This window comes from Mustela putorius, unplaced genomic scaffold (genome assembly GCF_011764305.1).
Source record: "Mustela putorius furo isolate JIRA1106 unplaced genomic scaffold, ASM1176430v1.1 tig00003896_pilon_pilon_pilon, whole genome shotgun sequence".
Taxonomy (NCBI): Eukaryota; Metazoa; Chordata; class Mammalia; order Carnivora; family Mustelidae; genus Mustela; species Mustela putorius.
In genome coordinates this window covers 4681674-4703466 of record NW_025422045.1, presented here as the reverse complement: position 1 = coordinate 4703466, position 21793 = coordinate 4681674, and the positions used below count along the sequence as shown (strand labels likewise).

General features: G+C 41.4%; 1 protein-coding gene across 2 annotated transcripts in view; it reads left to right on the top strand.

The window, feature by feature from the left end:
* Window positions 1-21793, top strand: part of RORA (RAR related orphan receptor A) — a 718480-nt gene that overhangs the window by 513526 nt on the left and 183161 nt on the right. For both annotated transcript variants that reach the window (XM_045067521.1, XM_045067522.1), the window contains exon 2: window positions 19309-19338. In XM_045067521.1, coding sequence (XP_044923456.1) covers window positions 19309-19338 — 30 coding nt within the window. The remainder of the gene's footprint in view (window positions 1-19308; window positions 19339-21793) is intronic.

Below are 21793 nucleotides of genomic sequence, written 5' to 3'. Positions count from 1 at the left end.
CTGTAGCATTTGTCTTAGACTTACTTCACTTGACATAATATCATCTTGTTCCATCCATCCATATTGTTGCAAATGGCAAGATCTCATCTCTTTTATGGCTGCATAATATTCCTGTATGTGTATGTGTGTGTGTGTGTACCTTATCTCCTTATCTAGCCATCCATTTGTGGACGACTCTGGTTATGTTCATATCTTGACCATTGCAAATCATTCATACAGAAACCATAAATGAAACGTTAGATCCCACCCCTTTAAATAAAACAAAACATTTTTTAAATTTCCACATATGGATAAAACCTATGCAAAATTTAGAAAGAAAACATTAGCGTATAATTAACTTTACAGAATTATTAGAAATTGGTAAATGAAAGACTAACACCACATACAAAAATGAGCAGAGACGTGAACAGGCAATTAACAGAAGAGGAAATATGAAAGTTAGCAAACTTAGATAAAACAATCTCATAAATAAACAAAGACACATAAATTAAAAGAAGATACCTTTGAGTCAACTAAGTATCAAAGTTTATTTTTCAGGATAATGTTCTTGAGGATATACACTATGACAGGAATTATAAGTTGATAAACTCTACAGGTCCCTGTTAATGATACATATTAAATTCTTTTTAAAAGTTAAACTTTGAAGAATGTACTTAGAAAATTAAGACTGTCAATAAAGACATATATAACAAGGATATTTATGGTCAAATTATTTTTATAACTAAAAAAAGTAAAGAAAAGCGAAAAGGCCTATAATTATCAGTATGTGGTAGAATTCATGGCAATATTAACTCTCATAAAACTCATCTCAATGTTCTGTAGTAAGATGTATTAGTTTCATTTTTTTTAAATGGTGATGTATCTTTCTTAAGAAAGGTTGGGAGTGGGGGGCGGCAGTGTGGCTCCGTCAGTTAGGCATTGGACTCAATTTCAGCTCCAGTCATGATCTCAGGATCCTGAGATCAAGCCCCCAGTCAGCTCCGCAGTGCATGTAGAGCCTGCTTCAGATTCTCTTTATCCCTCTCCATCTGCCCCTTCCCTGCTTTAGGAAGGAAGAAAGGTGGGAAGGAAGGGAGAGAGGGAGGAGAGAAAGAGAGGAAGGAAGGAAGGAAAAGAGGAAGGGAGGAGGAAGATACTGGGACGTTTTTCACAGTGGCCTATCAAATAGGGAGCTGGCAATGGAAATGGTTGGCCCTGGGGGAAGGAATATTTTATCACAAACATTGCTTAGGGTTGTCAGCCCATAGTAATAATCAGAAGCAAACTAGCTTTTATTAGGCTTTTCATTGTTTTTAAATCATTGCCTGCACACTGGGCAACTGCTCCCCCATCATTCTCCCTCTCTTGACTCATGACTGTGGCTGTTGACGCTTCTGGAAAGAAAGAGGAAGGAGAGACACCTTAACATCCGCATTTAGTATGTAGAAATCGCTTGCAGTTGGTACTTACACCAGTTTCTACAATAAAATACATAATCACTTCACGACTACAAACACTGAAGTGTTTTTCCAGCTTACCTAGGTGATCCTACTTCAGGAGTGGAGTGGCATCATTTTCACTTTGTAGGCTTTTATATTCTGCGCGTGTGTGGAATCCCACAGGAGCCTCGTTTGTCCTCTCACACAGGATCTTCACACGTGAGAGTCGCTGGCTGACTGAGCCGCGTAACTCTGCGTTCCTATCCCGGAGGAACCGTGAATGAGATACCATATAATATGAATGGATATCCCCCTAGGCACCCTATAAATTTATTATAAAGCACGGGATTTTGCAATAACAAAAAATAACTTAGGAAATTTGAGGAAAGTCTAAAAATGAGAAATTTATGTCTCTTCAGGGTCACACTAGACCACAGATTCTAGTAACAGGCCTGATTTCATTAACACAAGAGCAGGCCTTATTTTATCCCAAGCAGGCAGAAATACTGCAGTGCGGGGCTCTGAAGTTTCCAGTGTTGGGGACAGAAAGTAGACATAGTCAACCCACTTTTCTGGAAGGAAATAGCAAAGGTGGACAGCTCTGTAGGTTGAACTCTCGTCAATGAATCAAATGGTTAGATGATGCTTTGTTTGCTTTTAACCTCCATTTTGTAAAAGATTTTTAGAAAGACAAGATTTGGGGTTTGGCTGTCCTTGGAAGATTGGGGTGAGGGGAGGCCCCATTCAGACAGCTGTGTGGGGCATATAGAATCTAACTTGGGCTTGTGGTTTTTGGGGAAAAAACCAGCACATTGGGGTTTATGTAGCTCTTTAAATATTTATTGTCCTCACTAACTTGGCATTTAGTCATCTTTTAAGGAAGTCATGAGTAGAGCTAAAATTTGTAATATGGAAATTACTCAAAATCCTACAAAAAACCATCCATACCAATTGGAGTTGTTTTTAGTTCAAGAGAGCTGAAAAATCTCTCCACGTTTATTGTGCTAGATAGTGAAGAGTGATGGCAAGAAGTAACGCCTCCTTCAAAAGTCAGGCGCTGATTCTTGCTCTGGTTCAAAAACCCTTTAAAATCTCAGGAAATGGGTTCTCTCTTTGAATTGCCCACCCTAAATGCAGGTACTATTTATCTATTATATCAATTTAATGAGAGGACTATCTCGTGCTCATTAAGTTGATTTGAAAAACGATCAGAAGAATCAGAGACTGTGTCCTTGGAGACTATAAATGCCTCCAAGGCTAGATCCATTTTAGGAAAACCAGGTCTTTTACCTTTGCTCTTGCTTCACCTCAGCATTTTCTTCCCGGCAGAAATAATGCGTTTAGTCATTTTGGAACAACGGTTTAATACATTAATGATCGCAGGTGCCGTTCCTAGAATTTTAGCTCTGCAAATGCGATACCGTGAGTGGGTCAGAGGCAGCCAGCGTGAGTTGCGTAAAGTGAGGATTTTATGAAGCCAGGATACACTGCGGTGTAAGCAGAAGCACCCCCACATAATAAAATAGTCGGGGAATATGTGGGACGTAGACTGTGAAAGGCACGTGTGGTGGGTGGTGGCCTGGGCGAAGGGGAGCGGGGAATAAGAAGGTATGAGAAAGACAGGAAATCAGAGACTTGCGGGGCTCCTGCTCCGTGGCCTCTGGAGTTAAAGAGTTGTTATGCAATCCATGCCAGCAGCTTGAGGGGATTTGGCTAGTAGTTCACTTAATTTCTCTGCAATGTCCTTCTTCTTCTTCTTCTTTTTTTTTTTTTTCTGTAAGTCAGCCTGAGTGGAAAGAAAGTGGAACTCTCGTCAATGAATCAAATGGCGGGAGGGGCCAGCTGGGAGGACTGATTCCCCCTGGATCTTGTACACATTACTCCACTCCTTGGCTGTACTTCGAGTGCAGGTTAAATGAATTGTTCCCATTAGCGGGCTGATAGGACAGCTCCTTTAGATGAAGGAGACTCTGTACTTTGAATGTCACCGTGAGGAAAAGGGAGCCCTCATAGAAAAGTTGACAGTAGCACTTGTGGCAGTATTTTACTGTCATTGTTAAAAGTAGATAAAATGATGACTTACAGTAAGGCTCCGAGTTTCAGCATAATATATAATCATAATAAAACTTCTGTCAGCTTAGAAGTGATGTCAGAATTCTCTGCAGCTTGAGGGCTTATCTGAGGCATTGTGGTCACGGGAGCCATACTTGGTGCCGGACTTGCCAGCCGAGGCTAATTCGCTCTGGCGTTGGTGGTCCTGACGCAGTCTCATTCACTCAGATTAGTCACTTCTTCCTACATTTGCTGAAACTGGAATCCTGAAAGTTTACTTGTTTTATCTGGGTATTTTTTGTAGGGATATTTAAAGCACTCTTCAGTAGGTGACACCAAGTATGACTACTGAGGGAGAGGGGAGAATGTTAAAAATTAGGAGGATGTTGAGTTGGCTGAAAGGTTCCTGATGTCTGAGCCCAGAGCTCTCCAACATTTCCCATATTGGCATCAGGGGGATAACTTGTTTTATTTGTTCTATTACCTTGGAAACTGAGGCACAGTTTTCAGAGTAACAGAATCTGTTCTCTTCATCATATAGTAGTTGTAGGAACTATCTGGAATATGTAAATCATTTATAAGGATAATTTAAAAACAAATATATATATATCTATATCAAGATATCCGTAGGCAGAAAAAAAAAATCTATCATCTATAGGGGAAAATATATAAGCAGGAAGAGAGGAAGAAGCCCTTGTCACATGCATTTCTTCATGGACATAGGCACCCAAAGTCAACAGGGCTTCGAGAGACCAAGGATGGAAAGAGAATGTGCTCAGAGTTGGGCTGAATGAACATAAGCCTGCATTTTTTTCAGTGTTCCCACATCACTTCTTGCTCTTGAAGCTCATGGATGTGATGAACAGTATTTGGGCTTTGTGAGGGAGCAGAGATGACTGCTAGGAACAAGGATAGGGCTCACGCCAAATGGATGGCCGGATGGAATTTGGGTCCCCAGCTAGGCTTTGGCTGATAATATTCACTGTGAGTACCAGGACAAATGCTATCTCATTGGCCATTCCTATCACCTAACATAATGCTTGACAACGTGAGGTAAGGAGAGTACAATCACACAGCCAATCAGGGGCAGCATAGATGGCAAGTCTGGGTTTTTGTACTTGAACAAATCCCACTTTGAGCTGAAAAATTAGATTATTCATACATTGTTCATTAGTGAGATTTTCAAAGAGTTTCAAGCTGTCCTTCGACTCTGGGACTAAATTAGTGACAGCTTTGAAATCAGAGGTAACTAAAGCTACCTCAACTGGATATGGGTTGATTTCCAAATTCATAAAGGCATTGCAAACAGTGTTTTTACTGTTATGTGAGTGCGAGCCAGAGGGTGGTAGACATAGCTGTGTGTGACCGAGTTTGGATAATATACTATCCTAGGGAGGCTAGTCTCTCCCTGTGGCAGCTAGGAGCATCCTTGAGGCTTGGGCAAGGCTCCTCTAGTCTCTTGTTCACAAATACAGGAGGTAGACCTGAAGGACACTTGTACAGCTGTACACCATCTAAATGCTGGTTTACCAAAGCCAGACTGTGCAAAATGAGAAAGGACAACCAGAATGTAAAGCTAGAAGAGCCTGTTGGGGGGGGGAGTTATTGCTCATGGAAAAGAGGGGAGACTACAGGGAATGCTTTGACCCAAGATACACGTGCTTGTCTCTGTTGCTTTTTGCTGGATACCTTTGGCTCTTGGTGCAGACAAAGGAGGAGCACTTAAAGGATTTGACCAGAGAAAGAAATAAGTACAGTGACCACTGAAAATGCCCCATGACTGAGCTTTGGCTTCCATTTCTGTCATACAAGAGCCTCTTGACCTTGAGCATGCCCCCTCCACCCTTCTGACACTCCATATTCTCACTGAGAAGTGACTCAGCAATATCTTCACTACTTACCTCCCAGAGAGAGATGAGGAAATCAGAAAGATGGGTTGAAAATATGCAACTGTATGACATTGAATATGTTCTTAGAATGGCAAACTGCAAGTTGACCTTGGATAATTTTCAAGGGAGTTTGAAGATGTCAGACTCAAAAACAATGACAATAACACCACCACCACCACCCTGATGGGGAAATGCTACATCTTGTTTGAATGAACATCAGATTGTTAGTCTGAATGATGAATTGAAAGTACCAGCAAAGGGACTGAACTGTTAAGTTACAAACAACCGTCCACCTTCAAGTAACCACTGAAGAAAGTACCCAGCATTTCTCGGGTTCTTGTTTGAAATCATTAACCAAGGAGTTTCTAATTTGTTTAGGTTTCTATGTAGTCGAAGGGACGCACTTCTCAGGAGGGCTGGTGTTATACGCCACTGATGGGACTTTCATCTGACCCACAAAACATGGGCTTCTGAGAACAAAGGGAACCAAGCGCAAGCTTGTCAAGAGGGTAGACTCATCGAAGTATCATCAAAACATGGCAGAGAGCCAGGGGAGGGGAAGGTAGAGTTCCAATTCAGGCCTTCTGATTTATTTTCTACGCATTTTCTACGTCAGGTCTTCTGATTTATTTTCTGTGGGTTTTCTACGCAGGTTCCCTTCACATGGCCTTAACAAATTCCAGTTTTTTCTCATCAACCGATGAGGTTGTGTTCCTAACATGTATCGTAGTTGACAAAACCACCATTGACAAAAGTAAGAGCCCACTGAAAACAAGAATTTAAGGAGGAGGGATAAAAGATATTGAATGTTTCTTTTTATAAATAAAATCAATGGCTAAGTAAGTAAGTACATATTCTGAAGGTATCTGCTCTCCAAAGCATTCAAACCTGCTCCAGGGAGGAACACTTTCTTTGGCATTTGGGGAGCTGTGACTGCAGCCTATTCACAAGTTCAGGCAGAATCTCTCACACGCTTTAGGTGTGGGAGACTGGGCCTCATTTTAAAGTTTTCCAGCCAATAAGGGCCTTTTGTTATGAAAATTTCAAACATACACACAAAGAGAGGCAACAGTGCAGTGAGCTCTTGTATGCCAAACACCCAGATCGCACACTTATCAAGATTTTGTCCTCTTGGGCTTCATCTATCCCTTTCTGCTTTGCTGAAGCATTTTAAAGCAGATCAGAGACATTGTATCATTTCATCCCTGCATGTTTCAGATGTCAGTCTGTAGCTAAATGCCTGGTACACTCACATTCTGCCCTGTGTTCTTTTCAAGGCCGCCCAGAAAGGTTTTGAGATGGTTATTTTGTTTTGTCTTCTGGACCTGCTTTGCAGCATAAACTGGTTTTTCCTTTCTGCACTAACATAGACCACGTGGTCCCGAGGAGTATGATGGAGAAATAATGCAGCATTACTCTGTTGAAGAAGAGTGACCCAAACTCACGTATTAAATAATAATCATCATCATCATCATCGAGGGATTTCATATATATAGATATAGATAACTATCTCTCTCTCTCTCTCTCTCTCTCTCTATATATATATATATGTCTTTTAAAAAATAAAAATAAAAGTGCTGACTTTTATTTTTAAATCACTTTGACTAGAAGGGAGATTGCTAACCCCAAGTTAACTTCTAAGCTGTTATATCTAAGAACCCCGAATACCAAAATCGTTATTTCCAGGACTGCTTTCTCAGTCTCAGAAATGGGAAAGTTAAACTATTCTGAATTGCCATAGGAGAAGTCACACAAGCTCTTCTTTTTGCTCTAACATATGTTTAAGTGGGAATTTTTCTGTTGGTTCTTTATTATCCTGGAGCCAATATGAGATTAGCTTTACAAGTTGGGTTATAACCTTTACAGCTTCTGTGTCGGGGATCCGTTAACAAGATCATAAAGATCTTTCTAACAGATGAGGCCTCCGTGCCCTGTGTTCAGCTGTGGTAATGACCAAATTGATTTTATCAGAAGTGTTTAAGAGCGCCATTTTAACTTTTCTATTGATTGCCTGACCTCAGCTTTGGGCCCTGGGGTTGGTATGTGTTCTCTCCGCCTCTCTCTTTGTATGTAGCTTTCCAGTTTCTCTTCACCCATGCAAACCTTTCCTTCTGTGCCCCCAGACCATCTCATTTAGCCTCTGCCTCACCGTTTCTGTTCTCCTGTATTGTCCATACATTTTCAGAGGACTAGGCTTTGAGGGCACAATTGGTAAAGTAGACACGTGGCTTTGGGGAGCCATCTTTATTCATTCATTTGACAGAGTTTCTCGAGTTCCTACTATGTGCCAGGCACTGCTGTCAGCATTCAAAAATACAGTGATAATCCAGGAACATGAAGTCCCTGCCTTTAAGAGTTGCCATTGTTGGAAAGGCATACAACAGCTATTTAATAGAATGTCAGAGGGAGAGAAACACTTTTATGAAGAGTAAAGCAAAGTAGGAACACAGGTCTAGATAAGCCAGGGGAGAGCATTCCACCTTTGAGTTCTGAGTGGCTGTGAGGAAGGCCTGGGGAGATGTAGAGGGAAAATTGAACCAGGTAGAGGGAATTCCAAGCAGAAAGGACTCCAGGCCTAAGCAAGCTTAGAGCTTTAGAGAAAATTCAAGAAGGTGCATGTAGAAGAGCAAGAGAGATGAGGCAGGGAGAAGAGGACATGAGGTAGAGAACCAGGGAGGCTTCTGGAGGACCTCATGAGCCATGAAAGGAACTTGAACACAAGATTGACACTAACTGATTAACAGTTCAAAAACTTGCCTGGCCCAGAGGATGCTTGTCAGTGATGCTGGTGAAACCTCCTTGGATCCAGCTGAGATGTCTTGTACTTGAACATACCAGGCCACAGAGCAGAGTGGAGTGCTGCTCTCTCTTATTGTCTGGCTGACTTGGTACCAGTCACTTAGTCCCTCTCAGAACCAGTTTTCTGTCCTTTTCCAGGGAGTGATACAATTTCTTATCTCTTCCACATCTAATATTTGGTAATTCTAAGCTATAATCTAGAGTTGTTTCTTAACCTTATATATTTGTTAGGGTAATAACAGAGACCCAAGAACACAGCAGTTCATATGAGGTAGAAATTTGCTTCTTTTTCCTGTGGTGTTTGACCCCACAGAAACCGCCAGGGAAGCAGGCAGGCTTACGAGTTCTAGGGTCCTGTCTCCAAAGGGGCAGTACTGGGCCATGACTTCATCCATGTTCCAGTCCATGAGAAGAAAGACACAGGATATCCCAGGCAGGCAATTTCCTCTTAAGTGACATGGAACTTCCACACACACTATCTGCTCACGTTTCTTAGTGAGAACCTAGTCTTATGGCTATACCCAGCCCCAAGGGACCCTGGGAAATGTAGTCCCTATCTGGGCTATTGTGTGCCCACCAAAAAGGTACCTGCTGTGGAAGAATGGGAGAATGAATTTGGAGGGGCAGCAAGAAAACTGCCACACCATTACTTCTGAAAGATCCCAGAGTATTGTCAGATACCATAAACTCATAAAATTTCCTGGACTTTTGTCATCAATTTCCTAGGGCTGCTGTAACAAATTGCTGCAAATGAGTGGCTTGAAATAATAGAGATGCATTCTCTCACAGTTCTGGATGCTCAGAGTCCAAAACTAAGGTGTCAGCAGGGCCATGCTCCCTCTGAAGGCTCTAGAGAAGAATTTCTGGAAGCCTCTCTCCTACCTTCCAGTAGTTTCTGGCCATCCTTGGCATTCCTTGGCATATCACCTCATGACTCCAATTTCTGCCTCCATCTTGACATGACCTTCTCTGTGTATCTTCTTTGTCTCTGTATCCCGGTCTCCTCCTTTCTCTTATAGAGACAACAGTATTCTTACTTCTATCCTACAGCAATTGAAACTGCAACTCAGGTGAAGTAGCTTGCCTAGAGAGAAATGATTCCAGTGATGGTCACTTAGTGAAGGTTGATGAGGTCAGGCATGCAGCCTGGGTCTCCCTGTCTCCAAAATCCTGCTCTTCACATTTCACGGAGGTACGTCCCAGAGACTTCTCAGGGGACAATGACAAAGGGCTCACTCTTGCCTGGAGGGATTAGTGATCAGCCTCTGAGGCAGTACCTGCTCTGTGGAGTTCTCCACAAACCCAAGAGCAGATACCCTGTAGTCATCAGCATAAACTGAACTTCTATTTGGTAGCTAAAGGATTGTTGTTTTCCTAGGAGTCAAGAGTCACCCAGCATCAAAGTCTAGGTTTCTCACTGCATTCTGGAACATTATGGAGAACACACTGAACTAAGCAAAGCTTATTTTCAGACCCTTTTTCAGCACGTGGATTAGTGGTTTGATTACTACTTCAAACTGTACCATCAGACTGTCCACCACCATGGGGCCTTCCTTAAAGATTCTGGCCATGTCATCATGCTCATTCTTCAGACTCAGATAGAGTTCCCTGGAAAGTGTAATGCAATTAGTTGTTGCCATAGGAAACCAGGTCTCCTAGTGGTCACAGAGAGATGATGTTTGGAATAATAAAGAAAAAAAAAATGAAATCAACATTTCCATTCATTATTTCATTTTATCCTCACAGCAACCCTGGGAGGTGCATATTTTAGCTTTTCTTTCTTAGTCTTAAATGTTATTTACACAGATTTATTATAGAAAATTTCCAAGTAGAGACAAAGAAAATAAATGAAAAAGTATCCATAATTCCTCCACTCTCATTAATTTGGTGCATTTTTTTTATTCTTTTTTCTAAATGGTTTGTCTTCTTTTTTTCTTCTTTTCACAGAAATGGAGTCATGCTGTACTTGGGGAGTTTGAGAGTCTTTTTGTTGTTGTTGTTTCTCTGAAGACAGCTAGAACGTCTTTCTTTGCAATTAACCTTTCATTAGTTACTGATGGCGGCGTATTTCATTACATAGATAGACCATGGTTTATTTATCTCATCTTCTCATCCTGTTGACATTTGGGTTGTTCCTCCTTAACCTTTTGCTGTTGGCAACAATGCTACCGTGAAAACCCTGTGTACATCCATAATTACTTCTGAAAGCCTATATTACTGGTGGTCAGATGACCACCAGAAGAAGAAAAGATTTTTTTCTCCCTTCTTTAAGAGATGAGGAAACTAAGATTCAGAGACATTAAGTATCTTGGCCACATTCACACAGCTGGCAAGTGACTGAGCTAAGACTGAAATTGAAGCTTCCAGACTCATATGGGAAAATAGTTTATTCATCTCACCCAGTAATTATCATACTCGATAAATTCTGTGAATGCAAAGGAAATACCTTGGTGACTAGTTTCTTTTCTTGAATTATCACCCAGCAGCAGCCAATCCAGAGAAAACTGCTTAAAATTCTGTCATCAGAAGAGAGGCTACAAAATACTTATTTAATTGGAGTTTTCATCTTTTTTCTTTCAAGATGATTAATGTTGGCATTTTTAAAAGTTCTTTACAGACCTTTAAATAGTATCTTTTATGTTCAGCAATAGTTGAAGACACCTCTCCACTAGAAATAAATATCAATATTTATTTTATATCCCTTTGGATCCTGTGGCTTTTTTTAAAAGATTTATTTATTTATTTTGGAGAGTGAGAGTGTGCTGGGGGAGGGGCAGTAGGAGAGGGGAAGCAGACTTCCTGTTCAGTGGGGAGCCTAACATGGGGCTTTGGGGCTCAATGTCATGATCCTGGGATCACGACCTGAGCCAAAACCAAGAGTCGGATGCTTAACCAGCTGAGTCATGCAGGCACACCAGCACCTGGATCTTGTGACATATATATATATATATATATATATATTTTTTTTTTTTTTTTTAAAGATCATATTGACAGAGACAGACCCAGCGAGAGAGGGAACAGAAGCAGGGGGAGTGGGAGATGGAGAAGCACAGAATTCAATCCCAGGACCCTGGGATCATGACCTGAGCTGAAGGCAGTTCTGAGCCACCCAGGTGGCCCTTGTGGCTTTTAGTGTTAATCCTGGTTCTGACAGTAGAGCTCATATCCTCAAAATTTAGAACCAAATTCCCATTGCTTCCACTTCAGATTCCCTCTCCTTTCTAGGTGATTTGAGACATGAGTGAACCCATGGAACTGTCTCCTATTTTGCCATAACTCGTATACCCTTGGTCTATCCATGCTTATGCCATTGGGACAAGACTTTGCTCTTGGGGTGGCTGCCGACTAGATGAGATTTCTTTAGTCATCACTTGCCTTGACCTGATATGCCCCATGAGGTATGATTTAGGGTGACTACACAGGGCCAAAATATGTGAAAAGTATCTATAGTGCCTTACTTGCTTTGGGGCCACAACTCTAATCTTCCAGTCATCCTCATCCAACCAGTTCTGGTAGCTTCGAGTTTGGGGATTGCAACTCTAGGCACGTGTTTGACAGCATTCAGGCAAGTCACCTACAGACAGTTCAAGTCAGTACCTGCCCATATTAGTGGCAAAGATAAACAATTTCAACAGATTTCAGACCTACACAAAGTAAAGCATTTCCTGGAAAAGCATGGTAAGACCTGGTGACTTTTACCTGAATTGAATTATTCACTTATGACACTACTTAATTCCAGAAGGCTAAGCTGGAAGTGTTGATGGTTGTCAGTTCACATCTCTGCTCAGAGCTCCAAGAGCAAATTTAAGTCAATGAGTAATATTTAATGGATAGCTCCATTTTCAATATAGAGACTCGATAAAAGGAAATCAATTTGAAAGAACAGGATTCTTATTATTCTTACTGTCCTTTAGTGCTAATCATGCATTTGGCACCAACAAGCCATAAGAGGAGAAATTACCCTCCTTAGGTGTGGACTTTTCATAATGCATTAGATAATAATCTCTAAGGGACAAGATGGATGTTTCCCGAATAAGTTTCGTCTCTAAATTTCTTTCTAGGATAGACTGATGGTGGCTTTCTGGTGCTTTTGCTGCAGGACTGGGAATGAGGTTTTGTTCTTGGAACTGTTTTGTCAAAGATAAAGGGAGAGCTAGAGAGAGGGTATAGCTCTCGCCTGCCTGCCTAAAACTAAAAGATATTTCTGGGCACAACTGTCAGGAAATATGACCTAGAGATGGAAGGCAATCACACATACACAATTGTTTTAGTTCAAAACACAGGGGAAAAAAATCCTCTTATCAATGCCTACTCTATTTTTCACACTAAAATGGAGATTCTTTTCATGTTGCATAAAGCACCTTGATTGGTAAAAGAGCTGAAATATTATTACCAAAGGAGCTCAACCTAGGCTCAAATCAACACAAAAGAACGCTCACATTAAAGTATTATTTATCTTCATAATTAGTATTTCTAAATGATTTTTAAAGGCTTTTTAATGCAATTACAAAATGTTTGATTGTCGTAACATTGCTAATGCTTTGATGCCTTCCGAGTGTTGTCCTTGGTCCCTGCAACCCTGGCACATAATTTATTTCTCTTTTGAGTGAACTCTAAGCATTAGTGTCCATTAAGAATTTTTGAAACAAAGTCCAGAGATTACTTGGAGCACTTTCAGTAATATGTACTGATTATCATTAATAGCTCTTTTGTCCTAGACAAGGACATTGTTTTGTAACGTCCCTCTGTTTGGTGAGGCCGCGCTCGGGCTGTGTTCCCGCTCTTGCCTTCTGCAGGGGTTCTCTCCTTGACTGCCTATGGAATGGAGAAAGTGCGTAGGACAGCTCTGGGTTGGGGGAGGGAGGCAAAGGACCAGCACAACGTGAGAGTTTTTGTCTTTATTAAACTGTTTTTAGCCCTTCAGATTCAAAAACAAAACCCTAAACTCTGGGCTTGGTTTCTTAGCTCGTGTTCATTCACTGCATATAAATTGCTCTTTTACCTACAAGCTCCTTACAAGGAGGAAGTCAAAGAGAAGTATAGAAGAGAGCAAGTCAACCCAGCAGCTTTGTACACTTTGCACTATGCTCGCTGATAATATGGAAAGAAGGAGGTTAACACATTCCAGATTTTATTTTGAAATTTCTGCCTGAGCTCTTAAACACTCATTTGCCAGATTCTATGTCTTAATGACCCCACTGCCCTGTTGGGTATGCCTGTGTCCACCCAGGGGATAGCTCTCTGTTGGTCCAGTGTGAAGTGTCTGTGCATAGAAATGTCTTGAGTAGGAACAAGACACTCTGCTACATGTCTCGGGTGAATTCTCTTACTGAAACCTTATTATAAACCCAGCATTGAAAATTTTGCCCCCAACTCATGGGTAGGAAAATGGAGACTTAGAAGTTAGGGCATTGGCCCAAGACCTCACAGCTTGAATAATGGGCGTCTTATTTAACTCCTTAACCTTGTGAAGAGGGAGAATAAATCCTGGGAAAGCCTTCAGATTAGGAGACTCCTTTTCTAGAAATCAAACTCAGCATTAAGGTGTGGATCTAGTATAGACTCATGAGTTGGCCAATTAAAGATTTTGTTAATTATCATTTAGCACATCTCCTCCTCCCTGCCACATAGAGTCATTTGAAATAGGGAAACATTGACATGTTTATTTCTTTTAAGATTTAATTATTTATTTGAGAGAGAGAGAGCATGAGCTGGGAGAGGGGAGAGGGAGAAGCAGACTTCCTGCTGAGCAGGGAGCCCAATGTTGGGGCTCGATCCCACGACCGTAGGATCATGACCTGAGCTGAAGGCAGGTGCTTAACTGACTGAACCACCCAGGTGCCCCAAGAAACATTGACATATTTAAAAAACAAAAGGAAGAAAAAAGAAAACTTCATTGCATCTCATTTTAAGTATTCTTTGTTGCGTTTGTTTTTCTTTTTGTTTTTTATTCTAACACAGAGCTTACCCATGTGGAAAATATCTGGGTCTCAACAACTGTTATCTCATTAGGAAAGAGAATAAGAGAAAGCACACAGACTGAATAATGGCAGAGTGGCAAAGGACATCTCTGTAGTTAGGGTCTTGTCGAGAATGCAGGGCCTCTGGAAATGCTAGTTTAGTAATTGGCATGTCTGAGAAAGAGGAAAAATGCCATTTCTTACCCCTCCACCAAAAAAAATTTAAAATAAACTTGGTACCCAGACAATTGCCTAGAAACCAAGAGACAATAAGAAGTCCATCAAGGAAGTTAATTGGTCCCAGATTTGGCACTGATTGGAAATATCAGATTACATTCCTAAAGTGCTCTGCTCTGTGATAGCTCTAACTCTCAAACTACTGATAACCGTGACAGTGATAAATTTGTGGTATTTTCATGACATTTCCTTTGCTTTACTTTGAAGCATGGTCGGCTAAATGGAGTCAGGCAGTCTTGCTGTATTAGAAGCTCTACTTTGAGTACAGTATTTGTGGAGATTTTTCCTCTTAATTTCAAGGGTGTTAATTGACAATTTAAAACTGATGTTCTGTTATTAAATTAGAAATTAAAGTATTACTTGGAAATGTTTCTCTTCTCTTTTCTCCTCTCTCTTTCTCTCTCTCTCTATATAAGATCTGGGTGAAATATAAGGAGTCTTGCAACTTTATCAAAAGGTACCATTTTTCTCTAGCCCAGATAATTTTAAAATATCACCCAAAAGAAGTGTAGCTTTTACTTATATAACCTTTTGTGGGTATTGCCTTCTTTCTTCTTTGGTTTTTAAAGGCAAAAAGAAAAAAGTTTCAGGGGGTTACCTTTGATTGTGAGCTACATTAGATTTTGTACAGTGAGAAATAGATCTGGCAGCCTGTTGCTTAAAAAGAGGAGGTTTGGTCTAACAGCTAGAAAGCAGGGCAAGGAGCCCTTGATCAATGGACTAGAAGGGAAATTAAGAAATCATGCAGTTCAGCCATCTCATTCTACAGATGAGAAAACTAAGGCCCAGAAAAGTTCAGTGATTTGCCCAAACCAACCAGTGAGTTCCCTCTTGGCTCAGGCTGCTGAGCGCCCCGGCACACACCCCCCCCCCCCCGCCCGCCCACCCTGACCCCCACCCCCAGCGCTCTCCCACAGCTCCCTGCCTCCACAGGCTCTGCAGAGAGCATTACTCTGCTCGGCAGCCTGTTTGCAAATCTCAGTGGAAGGATCTTGGTGTTCTTCCCAGTCACTTGGCAGTGAATCAAAATCTTCACAACAGCTGGACTCAGTTTGACACCCTTTGGTGGTGGTGATCAAAGTCCCTTGCCTGTGCTAAACAGCAGTCTAGTTAGCACACTTGCCAATGAACAAGTGTCTTCCTTGGATTTCAGAGAGTAAAGACTCCAGTGGAGTTCAGGGTCTAGAACAGCACACACTTACTTTTAGAAACTTGGTTTCTGTCTCTCTCCAACAACTAGAAATTTTCAAGTCAGAGCACTTGGTCGGAAAACCAGAGTCCTTAGGCCCTATGTCAGAGTGAAACCCAGGGACATCAGGAGTAGCTATGACATAACTTTCAGTAGAATATTCTAATTCAGCCTTGCTACAATAAGACCGAGCGTGTTGCCCACCCTTTTAATGTTTCTATCACACTTTCCAGTTTGGAAAGCTCTTTAACTTCATTTTAATTTTCATAGCAGAATTTTGAGTATTATCGTGATGATACACAATTATAAACTCAAGACACAAATACAAACTCCAGGCCCAGAGAAGTTAAGTCAGTTGCCCAAGGCCTGTCAGCCAAGAGGCAGGAAAGTGTACGGGCCACGAATGCAAGCCCAAGTAGGCCTGATCCCAGACCCAGCGATCTTGAGCTAACTTTAAAAAGCGTATTCTTTTCTGCTGGGTAGAATGAGAGCTATTTGCCCCTGCTAAATACTCATGATAATTTATCTTTAGAAAACCGGTTTTTCCAACAATTCATTATTCAGAGCTGCTTCTCCTACCGCTGCTGTTAACATTAGCTTTGGATGTGCTAAGGACGAGAATGGGCAGTGTGTGACTGCTGTGGTCTCATGAAGGAGGCGCTTTCTGGCAAGAAAGACAGGATGCTTACAATCTCTGAGGGAAGGAGAAGAAAGACTAAAGGGGGAGACTCACCCCACCCCCAATGAAGGGTGAAGAAATGGCTATTGTTCACAAACAAGGGCACCGCAGGCCTCTCTTTTGGAGGACTTCATTCACGCAAGCCCTGGTGAGGCTCCCTGGTTGGGATGAGACTGCGGACAGGGTCCCATAGGTTTAAATTATTTACTGACTGCTGAGTGATATGGTCCTGGGAATCAATCTTTTTTTGAGTATTTACTCCTTTCAGAGGCACTGTCTATACCAGGGTTTTTAAACATGAGCCATGGATGTGATTCCAAGAGGATATTAACTTTCCACAGAAAGCTTTTTATTGTGCTAATTAAACTTTCCTGAGCCTCAACTGACCCATCTGTGAACTGAGGATGGTTTTTGCTTACTTTCTTTCTTTTTCTCGGTGGGGGTGAGAGGTGAGGGGGGAGTGGGGGTGGAGAGACAGACCAGGGGGCTGGGTAGGAAGGAACAGAGGGAGAAGGAGATAATCTTAAGCAGGCTCCATGAGGTTCAATCTCAGCACCTTGAGATCGTGATCTGAGCCAAAATCATGAATCGAGTCAGATATGTAACTGACTCAGCCACCCAGGTGCTCTTTTTTTGGTTGTTGCTTTGTTTTTTGTTTTTGGGGGGGGGGGTGCATTTTTTTTTTTTAAACGTTTCTATAGAATCAGTTACTGTGAAGTACTAGAGCTTCTATAGAGAAAGGAGTGACACAAAATTCAAGACCTTAGTTTGATCAAAAATGTTATTTTTGTAGGAGAGGAGGAAGAAGGCAATTCCACATAAACTTTCCGATCGTTCCATTAAATTTGTCTTTTGTGTGTTCATATCATTTTCATTTGTTTGCTTTTGGAGGGTAATAGAATTTTGTCTTCCTAATGGCTATGAAGTAAAAGCAATAATTAAATATTATGCATAGTCCTGTCTCCATAGTTAAAACAATACACTTTTTATTAAAAAATACCGCTTTCAGGGGAGGGGTGTGTTTTTTAAGGCTTTCTCCGTATAAGTGTGCTATTAATTTGTTTTATATTCTTCACTGTATAGAACAGATAGAGTTTACATTTTATTTGTATGCATTAGGGTTGCCAGATAAAATACAGGATGCTCGGTTAAATTTGAATTCTGGATACACAGCAGAGTCGTATCTGAACTTCACATTTAACTGGAGTCCTGCATTTTATCTGCTAAATCTAGCCACTTTTAGGTGGACATATCCCCCAGTTCTTCATATCAGCGCTAAGTGGCTGCTCACCTAAACTAGGGGACTGAGCTGGCTCTGATGCAGGCTCATGCTTGCTCCTGGGGACAGATAGGAGTGGTTTTAGCTCTCTGAGATCAGGCAGCTTTCCTGGAAAGATTTTCAGAATCTATTATCAATGTAATCATCATGAAAATATTTGATGAGAACACTGCCTCACGCTGTATAATAAATTTAAGTAGAAAAGTCAAAGCAGTGGTATTTTCGTCAGGGCTTTGGATGTCAGGAGAAAATAGTTCCACACTCAGCGAATATAGATAGGTCTGTTTTGGGCTGTGTTAAATCCAATTGTGTGGAGGTTCTGAATAATCAGGAGTGACAGCATAAGCACTTTCTCTTCAAAGTGATTTTACAGAAAGCATTATTTCCTAAGGAAAGTACACATATAGCCCTCATAATGCTGAAGGAGCACTAACGTATCAATTTATTGGTGCTGGTGTTGTGAGCTGGAGTTGCAAATTGTATTCAGATTTTAAACTTCACTCACACTTGCTGCTGGGGGAAGCTTCCTTCCCATGATAAAGCTTCTTTCAAAAAAAAATCTAGAAAGTTTTCTATAGTTCCTGTGTGAGAGAGCCTTCAAGGCTCTTGCTGAGGGTTCTAACTTCACTTTGAGAAGCCAACTCAAACACGATGAAAAACAATAGTTTAGTTTTCCTCAATAAAAAGGGGGGTGGGGGAATATGAGTTGGGCTATGTAATTTCAGCTTCCCTAAATAAGCCCTTTGGAAAGTTGTGGAGGGGAGCAAGCGTGTGATTTTGGTCTTGGCGCACAACTTTGGAACTAACTTTTTTTTTTTTTTAATGTCTACCGTGGATTTTCAGATTTCTCCCCTGTACGATTTGTTCCATAGCTAAGTAATGGGTCTGCCAAATTTTTCGACAACTTTTACTTTCCAGAGGAGGGTTAAATAGTTCTCTTAATAACTTAAAAGAAAAAAATTTCAAGGTTTACCACAGTGCTTAGTCACAGGCTAAATGTTTTCAAGAGTTGTATTACTTTGAACCTATTTAGTCTCAGGAATATCCCCCAAGAAGGACAGAGCAGAGAGTTCAAGATGGGCTCCTTCCGAAACAGAGATAGCATAGTTTGCACTGGAGCGTGCGTTCGTGTTAGCTTTCTGTGGTCTTATGTGCCGAGTCTTGCTTAGCGGCATTCACCTGCTCTCCATAAATCATCTTGGACGCAGCAAGGTTGCTGACTCATGAATCCCTCGTGTTTTCATACTGTTTGTGTTAAGTTTTGGTACCGTTCACAGAGAAGTAGCGGCCATATCCCTTCTGACTTTAAGGAGTACGGACAGATAGGTACATTTTGTGGATGTTTTTCCTTTCACCAAAAAAAATTTATGCCTCCTGTGAGCAGGCAGAGTCATTTTCATTAAAAAGTAAACCCCGAATCAATGGCCACAGCTCAGCTCACCCTTGTCTGAGAAGGTTGATATCTCTCTCTTGCGTCTTAAATCTTCCCCACTCTGCCTCTAAATATGATCATCGCCCTATTTAAAATGAAAACAGAGAGTCTTCTCTCACCTTGTTTAATCACTGTCCACGCTGCTTTTTACCACAGAATGTTCTAAACCAGTAGCCGGTGTTTGCCATCCCTGTCACTCGTGGTTCTGTTGTTCTGGGGTAGGTCTGGTGACACCACCAGGTACGACTGAGACTAACCTGGCCTCTGCGTTGCCATCCAAGCAAATGCTCTCCTGAGTACTGTGAATGACACGCTTTCCAAAAAAGCACCCACAGGACACTTTCTTACCTTTGTCATTCTTTCTTCTCTTCTAGGTATCTCAGTAACGAAGAAGACACATACATGTAAGTAATGCATTTTTTTTTTAATCCAAAGTTTTCTGAAGAGTTGGAATTCGCATATGTCTGGCTGCTGTGACCCTTCAAGTATAAACTAATGTTTCAGCTGTGATCCATGGTCAACAGAGGTCATACTTCTCTACCTGTAGTGGTCGGAAGTGGTGCATCTCCACCTGTTTGTACTGAGTGTGTGTTAAAGAGAGTCTAGCCATAGTCTGCTGAATTCTAGTGATTCAAGTCATTAGTCTTTAGAAAAATCATCAAATCTAGTCAGGAGGATCAATTAATTACTTACCGATCACCCCTATTCTGGATCCTTCTTAGAAGAGCTGGTATGTTTCTAGGAAACATCACCTGGATTTCTTTTAAACTTTGGTCTCCTTTTCCTCACCACCAGTTCACGATCTAGGCCGTTTTGTACTTGTGTCTGTGGGGCAGAGATACTGACTGGGAATCTAGGTGCTGTTGCTCGACCATGACTGTGGCCCACGAGGGCCCTGGTAAATGGCATCGGAAGTTTGATGTGGAAATGTGCGCTGGATTGACACTCTGTATTCATTCCCACTTCTCAGGTTCAACTGCTTTCATCAGTTGCCTTCATTCGAACTACACCATAAGTTTACAAACTCTCGTCAATGTAAAGTGTTGTGATTTTGCAATCTGAGCAATAATGTTTGACTGTGCTTTGAACCTTAGGATGAGACTAATCCGTCATTGATGCAGGCAGTCAACTTTCACTGTACTTGACCAGCATATTTAGACTTTGAATTAGTAGTGTCATTAGAATTCGATAACTGTTTTAGACCATAGATATGTGCTATCCATGAGATGTGTTTGGGCATCTTTCTAAGGCAAGCAGTGGAGATATTTATGGCACAATTTAGGGCCAAAAAAAGATGAGTCCCCAAATTTTTCCTAATTATGCTTTTAAAACTTTTGGTTTCATGTGAAGCATTTGGGGAAAAAAAAAAATCTGTGTAACATCAAAGTAGTTTATCTTGTGCCTCAGTTGATTCTTGAAATCTGCTCTTGGGCTTGTCTGTCTGTCTATCTGTATTTGTAGCAAACAAAAAAGCAAAAAAAACAAAAAAACAAAAAAAAACCATTTAAAAAAAAAAGAACACCCCACCAAATTCGATGGTGGCCTTTTAGTGCCCAGTCCTGCAGTCTCTCCACCTGGCTCTCCCATGGGCTTCAATGGAATGTTTGTTTGAGGAAATTAGTAAAGGTCAGGCCCGTAACGGACACATGATCAGGACAGCACCTCCATCTCAGAATGCACAGTTCCCGTTGGCTGTCCCTCCATCACGGTAGTCTGTGGCCCTTAGCTTTTTGGGGGTTGTTTTGTCGTCGTTGTTGTTGTTGTTCTTGCTGTTGTCGGTGCATAATTGAGCTCATGATGACTGAGAGATTGACAGTGCAGGAGACTGAAGTCCTCTGTATATCCGCAGGGCAGGCATGGTACAGAGCGCTTCCTTGCACAGCCTTGCCCATGAGCTCGTCCCTGGCCTGGAGGGACCCACTCTAGAGGTGGTAAGTAATTCAGTCTTTCTGCTAGCTCAGTCCTGGGCCTCTCCCGAACAGGAGCGGATGATTGTGCCTATTGTTGATGGTGGTTTGGGGTATGGACTCCTGGCCACCTGGCAATACACAGAAAGCCACTGATTATTTGCATTATGACTTGGCTCTTGGATAAGTGGATAAACCACTAGTTCAACTCCACTGGATACAAAGAGTGCCCCTCATCCAATAAGACAGAGACCAGAGAGGTTAGAAAATATATAGACCATCCATCCATGAGGAGATTCAAGGAATTATTATCCCTGAGAATAATTTCATTGGCCTATTACAGAAACAATAACTTGTGGTCAGATTTAAATTCATGGAAGGATTTGGATGGCAGCACGGGAGTGGTAGCTAGTGAAGTAAAAGCTGGTGTTCCAGGAAGAGGCAATATAGCCAGGTTGGCCTTGCAGCCAAGGCTTAACTAACCCCACCAGATATGCCTGCTTGAAAAATAGAGCCAGAGTGGGTGGACTTTGATTGCCTTTCTAACTCTGGAAATCAGCAGGAAAATTCTTGGACATCAAGCATCAAATAAGTGTCGACAGATTTAATATAAAGTTCATTTTATGTAATTCAAATATTAAATTGACAAAAAGAGATCAGAAATCACCTAGGTTTTTTTGGTTGATATTTACTTTCATGATTTAGGGGAGAGGGCCCATGATAAAGCAGACCAATGACAAGTTGGGAAGAACAGCAACTGAAACAGAGATTTGACACAAAACTTTGCACATGCCAAGAAGAAATTGAATTGTCCAAGTTGCGTGTTAGTGCAGGTCTTCAATGCCACTTCAATGTGGAGATTGTTTTTGTCACCCAACTCAGCAGACAACCCTTCATATTTCTGATCTTAGCATCTCTACAGGGCCTACCACTTGTGAGGAAGAAGAAAATC